The sequence below is a fragment of the Microtus ochrogaster genome, chromosome 1 (genome assembly GCF_000317375.1).
Source record: "Microtus ochrogaster isolate Prairie Vole_2 chromosome 1, MicOch1.0, whole genome shotgun sequence".
NCBI lineage: Eukaryota > Metazoa > Chordata > Mammalia > Rodentia > Cricetidae > Microtus > Microtus ochrogaster.
This window is the reverse complement of record NC_022009.1, coordinates 43,379,046-43,386,002: the sequence shown is the minus strand read 5'-3', so window position 1 is coordinate 43,386,002 and position 6,957 is coordinate 43,379,046. Positions and strand designations below refer to the sequence as shown.

The following is a 6,957-nucleotide window of genomic DNA, read 5'->3' as shown; positions in this document are numbered from 1 at the left end:
TGTATTTAGTTCTCTAAGACCAAATCCCCACGGTTTATCTGGAGACACTTTTTGGGAAGTTTCTACAAAACGTGCCTCCTCCCCCAAGTAAAGCCTACTGTAACTACTTTTCCACGGAAGTGAAGCAACGGTATATATTTCCCCAGTACATTCACACCCCCCTTCATTTCCATCCCCTCTTCCTGAGTGGGTGGATTTGGACTCGCTTGGACTCAGTGTACCTCAGTCATTCACACAGCACCCCGCCCCCTTTCTCAGGGGGTCCTGCTCCTGAGGGAGGAAGAGTGGTGGGGGGGCAAAGGTTTTATTTTATTTGCTTCCCCTCCCCCCGCTTTTGCGCAGCCGGTGCTTGGGGGGGGGATAAGACCAGCTCACAAAAACAGCAGTTTGCACGTGTGGCCGGCCTGGCTTGCGGGTGTGCGCACTGGCGAGTGTGTGTGAGTGCGCGCGCGCGTGTCTCGGTGTGTGCTTTCTTGTTCTCTTACAGGGTACAATGTTAAAAAGCCACCGCTAGTCGCCCCCAGTGCTCCGACTCTCTGGGTCTTTTTGTCTCTAGAGCAGATTAAACGTCACGTCCGCACTTGAACTTGAATTTTATCCCATTGTACAGAGGCAGCCCCAGCCACAGAGAGACCGAGAGCTCCCGGAGAACCCGGACTCCGCCATCTTCACGTTGCAATCTATAGCTCCCGTCCACGCCCGCACCGACCCGGGCGCACTGGGCGAGCCGCCCCGCAGCCCCGCTCCCCCTGGGCCCGCGGAGCCGGGCAGTGCTGGGGAGCGCGCGCGGGGACTGCAGCCCCTCCGGCCGGCGCCAGCCTGCCAGGTGACCCGGGAAGGAGACGCTCCCGGAGTCCCCCAGAGCCTCGGAGGGGTCAGCCTCCGAGAAAGAAAAAAAGCAGGCAGCGCGCAGAAAACCCAGAAAGAGCCGAACCAAGGCAGTTTTTCATTGCTTTTGGGCTTTTGAGGGGGCGGGGTGAGGGGGTACGAGACAAGTCCCCAAGTTTTCTTTGCTTGTTTTTTTTTCTTCTTTTTTGAAATTTGTTTGCATTTTTTCTCCCCCCTCCCCTTGGGTGGAAGTGCGCGTTCCACCTACCAGACCCCGAAAGAAAAGTGTCAGAGGCCGGTGCAAAACCCGGCGTAACTTCAAGAAGACATTTACAAGTCTAAGAGGCCAAGCACTTTGAAGAAGTGTGAGAGATATTTTTCCTCCAAAAGAATATATTTTTAAAGAAACCAGCCAGTCCGCGGCGAGCAACAGCAGTTTTATCATTTATTTTTGCCTTTTCTATTTTAGACCAAACCATCTTCCTGGCTTTTTCTTTTTTTCAAAAACAAAAACAAAAACACAGCCCAGAAGAGAGAGCAAAATAAAGACGAAGAAGAAGAAGAGGAGGAGGAGGAGGAAGCGAGGAAGGGCAGAGGCACCAACCCGGGCAGAGGAGGAGGCGCGGCGGCGGCGGCGGCTCGGACCCCCTCCCCGACCCGCATCTGTGCAGCTCTCCGGGCGATGCCAGAATAGATGCCGGGGCAATGTCCCGCCGCAAACAGGGCAACCCGCAGCACTTGTCCCAGAGGGAACTCATCACGCGTAAGTGTTTGCGGCGCGCGTGAGGGGCCGGCGGCCGGGGCTTCGGGCGCCCGGGGCTGGGGACACCAAACCGGACGCAGCGGCTGGGCGCGGGGCCCTGGGAAAGTTTCTCTGCAGCCTGGGGTAGCCGCTGCGGGCTCCGGGTCGAGGAGGGGACGCGCGGGTTTGCAGGCGGCTATGCGCGCCGAGCCCGGCTGGACGCTCGGCCCTCCAAACGGCGTGTGTGGTGGCGGCGGCGCTGGTGGCAGGGTTTGGAGAGGAGGGGGAGGGAGCACAGGAGTGGAGGGGGAGGGGGAGCCGGGAAAAGTTGGCGAGCGCGTGGGTCTGCGCTCGGAGGAGCGGGTTGACCAAGCCCCAAGTGCGCCCCGGACCCGGGGACCCGCAGGGCAAGGGGGTGGCCGCGGGCTCCCGGTGCCGGGTTTCTGCGCCCGGCCAGGCCGGGCGCCGGCCTCGCTGGTGCTAGGATTCCGAAGCCGCCGTCCCCTCCCCTCCTCTCGCTATTTGCAAAAGAATCCAGCTGCGCAGCTGTTTGCTGGGCTGGAGCACCCCCTCCCCATTTCCCCACCTCCGTCTCCTGGGACGGTCTTGTCTTCCCCCCCAACTCTAAAAGGAAAAAAAAAAGGTGTGGGGGGAGGATTTGGGTTGGTGAAAAAAAATCCCTGCCACGAATTAAAAAAAAAAAAAAGATTGTCAGGAGTGGGAAAAGAGGGATGCACTTATAACAGTAAAAATGAAGAGGAAAAAAAAGGAAGGGGAAAAAATACCTATCGACCTGTTATCCATCTCTCTATCTCAATATCTTTCATCTTCCCCATCTAAATAAACAAGGCAGGTCGCGGTGCAAATCCGCCGGATTTCAAGCAAGTGGCGGGGCTCGCGAAGTCAGGCAGCAGGGCAGACACGCAGCAGCTTCCAACGCCCCAGCTGGGTTCATTTAGAAAAGAAAAAGCCGGCGCGAGCCGCGCAGGTACGCAGTTCTCCCGGAGCCCGCAGGGTCCCCGCGCTGGTACCAGCAAGGTCGGCTTGGAGAGCTCCGAGCCGGCCCCAGCCGCCACAGCCTGCTCGAACCTCTCCCCGCGTTCTTTTGGTCGCGGTTGCTTTTTATTTATTATTATTTTTTATTGCAATAGAAATAAAATTTCCTCTGGGTGCCATCGAGACCTCAGGCAGGTTGTAATCTTGCAATCCTTCGCTCACCTCCCTGCGCCGGGGCCGGGCTCCCCGCGCTGGAGCTGTAGAAAGCTGTGAGCGACGGCTGCCGCCTAGGACTGGCTGCCCTGCGGTCGAGAGCCGAATATTTATGTTATATTTTAAAGAATTTAAATAAATAAATAAATATATAAAGGGGCTCTCCCCTCCCCTCCAACCCAGCACAGGAGCCATCTGCTCAGAGCTATTGCTGTTCCCGTCTCTCCTTTGTTACCGCAGACACGTTAGTAAGAATTTGTGCATTTATTATTATTGTTTGGGGTGTGTGTGTGTATATATATATATATAAAAGTGAGGTTCTTGGGAGAAGGATGCCTTTTAAGGGAGGAGGGAAGAGGAGTCGCCTTTATTTTTTCAATGTTGTAATGTCAAAGGAGACTTGCTGGTTGTATTTAAAACAAAATGTTTTGCAATCAGATTTGAGCCTGGTCTCATCAAGAGGCATTTGACCACTTGACGTTTATTTCCTTCTTTAATAAGCAACAGCCACGGGTTATTTCACCGCTCCTTCCTACCTTTAGGTGAGGTAGTTGTTAAAATATCCATACTCCCAGAGCTTAGTTTGTCCAGGAGGCGGTTTGCCCCTGGGAACTCCTGTATCATTGTAAAGATTGTTTTTGGGGAGGGGAGAGAGTCGATGGGAAGGGGGAGAAGCTGATAGTCCGGCACTGGAGCATTTGCTGTTGAGTATTCTGGAAAAGGCAAGTAGGTTTGCTGTCCCTCTCTGGGCATCCCTGGGACATCCTGAGCAAGCTCGGACCAGAGGGATGGGTGGCAGCTGGGCCTGGGGGTGAGGGGTGCTCGGTGTGACATCCTTCCAACCTGCATTGGTTCACTGTGTCACCCTTGCTCAGAGCAGCTGGGAAAAGGCAGCTGACGCTGTAGCAGAAGCAGAGAAGGCAGAGTGTTGTGAAGGAGAGGGCCAGGAGACTAGGCTGCCTTCCGGGGGCCCTGGGAGCCCGGGCATTGTTTAAGGGGTTTAAGCAAGAAGAGTGGTCCAACCAGTGCTAGAGAAAACACTGCTTATCCCAAAGCAACCGGCTTCCCTTTCTGTGCTCTGTCATCCCGGAGGTGGTAAGACGGATGGATGCAGGAGATCCACTGTGGTTGGGGAATGCGACTAGTGACAAACTATTGGATGCAGGAGCCCTGGTTGCAAGGGCTCTGAAGCCCTGGCCAGGAAAGCAGGTGTTGTCACAGCCCCTTCAGGCGTTCACATGTGAGATTTCAGATGTGAAGGAAACCATCTAAAATGTGGTGTATCGTTTTCAGTTGGGCGACAGCCTTGGGCCTGTGGGGCAACAGCTTAAGGTTCTTTGGGGGTGACGCAACTTAGAATCACCGATGGCCAAGGAAACCAGGAAAACACAAAAATAGCATCCATGATCTTGGTGTGTTGGGTGTGGGGGTAGGAGGAGAATCCCCGTAATGAAGTTAGTTACATTTTAAAGGCAGGGCAGGTAAGAAGGGGAGCGGGGGAAGCTAAGAGTGGCAGACAGCTGGAGAGGAAAGCCTGGCCTTCTGGTTTCAGAAGGTTCGACCCAGATGGATTCGGCTTTTCAAACAAGAGGACAGATACATACAGACATTAATAAAAACAAACACAACAAACAAGGGGACAGTGGTAGAAGGGGGGTAGGAGAGATAACCTCTCCTACCAGGCAGAGGGAAGGGCCATGCTGCCAGGCAGGGTCAGGCAGAAGGAAATGTACTCTACAGTCGGTGGGGAAGCACAAGGCTTTCTGAAGAAATAAGGGAGGTTAAATGGAGTGGTCAATTATAGAACCTTAATTAAGCCAACTTTTCAATAACCCACCAACAGGTTTCCAAGGAAGACTAGTAATTTTTGTATGCCTTCATGATTTTGCACAACAACCAGACACTCAAAATTTGCTGCAGAAGTTAGGCTAGCTGTATTAATTTCATACCAGCCTCTGCAAATAGGGTTTGTGATTGTTGCATGTTTTAGAGGTGGCTACGTTCACAATGACCAGAACCCTAGAGTGCAATATGTCTATAATGGCCCACTTATCTTACTAAATTGTGTCCCTGGTAAATTTCATAAGACTTGGGCCCTCTTTTATTTTCGTCTTTTCGGTAGTCAGGTAGGGGCAATGAAGTTTGTCTGCCTTTTGCACAGAAGGGAACCCCGTGTCATTAGAAGTGTGATATGTCAGCAGCTTGGATTCCATGGGAGAATAAAAATGTGTTTGTCGAAGGTGTTATGCCAGGTTGATTTTATTCATCTGTAATTCACACCGGAGAGAAAACAGCCATATGCATATTCTAACAACCCCAATATTTTTAAAGGGTATTTCTCCCCCCTCTTATTTGAAGATTTTTGTATATATGCATGTTTATTGTTTGGAGCCTGGGCTTTGGCAAATTGTGTCTGGTCTTCAGGATCCTTCATAACAGAAAAGCGAGTTGATTGTTTAGTCCTGGGGTGAATATGGTTGCTCCTGGGGAACTGAGACTTGGGAGGGTCAGGGTTAGATGACTAGATTCATTGGGTGCCTTACCACCAAAGGTCTCAGCAAGTCTCCCTTGGTCGGAAGAAAGGGCGACTTTCGGCATGTTTGACAGTAATTGGAACTATGTCTCAGGTGAAATAGATGCATGTAGAACAGTCTAGTTACAGACTCCGGTTTCTTACAGCAGCCAGCCGGCAGGTTTCCAGCACCTAATCAGACTCTAACTGCTGACCGGTCCTCCTAACCTTTGTGTATCCATTTTGCACCTCCTATCTCATTGCCGTGGACTCTTTGTTGCTTGTTGTGATAAAATACTTCACAAAGTAAACTTTCGGTGGAATTGGTTTTGGTTAACGGCAACCCTGATGCTTCAAGCCTCGCCTAGCGCCTCTCGTCAGCTAGGGGGCGCTCGGTGCCCGTGTCATGGTGGTGGCGGCTCCGCTATTCCTGGGAACCCGTGTCCATCAGCACCATCGGCCGTCAGCAGCAGCAGCAGCGGCTGCAGTTTGTGTCGCTGCAAAATGTCTTAAGCGTGAAGTTGTAATATTGATTTTCCAGCAGAGATTCGTGCAGGATAAAATGAGAATATAAGTTTGAGAAATCTATTTTCAAGCCATCGCCATCGATTTGTAAGCCCTTACCTGGCAGGTGGGGAGGTATTTTCTTTTCCTTCAATTTCCTTTTCTTTTTAAACAATTAAAATTGCTATTCCTGAATGAGCATATGCCCCCTGATCTGTCCATAGTCTTGACGTTCTGAACATTTTGTTTTGTTGGTAAGGTATTCAGAATCCATTTGGGGAGTCCGGGAACAGTGAATACCATTTTAGGGGTGGTCCATCTTGGTGCATGTTACCTGAGAGGGGGGCACATATCACTGTGAATTGCTGCTTAAGGAAGTCCTGGACCCAAGTCGGCTTGATGGATAGCAATCCTTTCAGGTCCGATCCGTAGCCCGCTCAGCGCCATCCATCCCATAGTGAGCCCACAGAACTGAGGGGGAACCAGTTCTTTCCCTAAAGATATAACATAGCTCAAATCATGTGGGTAATCTTGTGTGCAAGGAGTGTGTGCTTGCCAGGGCCAGCAGCAGCCTTTCACCCCAGACAGTGCCCTTCGTGGCTGGCGTATCATGCGGCTACATTGCTCCCCAAACGTGTGATTTAGGACTGGGGAATATATGTATCGTGTTGGTGGTGGGATTACTAGATCTATAATGTCTTTGCTTTAGAGTTCAAGAAATCTGCAGACAGCACAATGAGCTGGAGTCCTATGCATGAGTTCAGTGGGTGAGCTCAAGAGCTTGCCCTGACACAGGAAAATGCTTTTCTTCTAACCTGAAAGAGAAATAAATTAGGTCAGACAAAAGCCTTCCCTGTCATCAGCTGGAGGAAGAGGGCCAGCCATTTATCTGATGATTTCTCTACTTCATTTAATGTTTGAACCCGGCCAGTTGTAAGCACACTGTGGAGGCCAGTACAGAGGGTAGCTCTGAATTGAAGAATGCAGTACCTTTCAGTTTTGGGTCTGGGCAGTGGCGTTTGGCCTACAGAAAACTGTTTTTTTTTTTAAAATCCAGTTTATAGGAACCCCCCAATCATTTGCCCTGGAAGCTGAGGACCTTCTTGAGCGGTGACTACATACCAACACAGACTTTCAATTCATGGGAATATATATATATATA

The 6,957-nt window shown here is 51.2% G+C and overlaps 1 protein-coding gene across 5 annotated transcripts in view; it reads left to right on the top strand.

Moving 5' to 3' along the window:
* The first annotated feature begins 603 nt into the window (after positions 1-603).
* Positions 604-6,957, top strand: part of Bcl11b (B cell CLL/lymphoma 11B) — an 87,729-nt gene continuing 81,375 nt past the window's right edge. For all 5 annotated transcript variants that reach the window (XM_026781010.1, XM_026781009.1, XM_026781008.1 and 2 more), the window contains exon 1: positions 604-1,591. In XM_026781010.1, the coding sequence (XP_026636811.1) occupies positions 1,534-1,591 (58 nt within the window). In that variant the 5' untranslated portion in view covers positions 604-1,533. The remainder of the gene's footprint in view (positions 1,592-6,957) is intronic.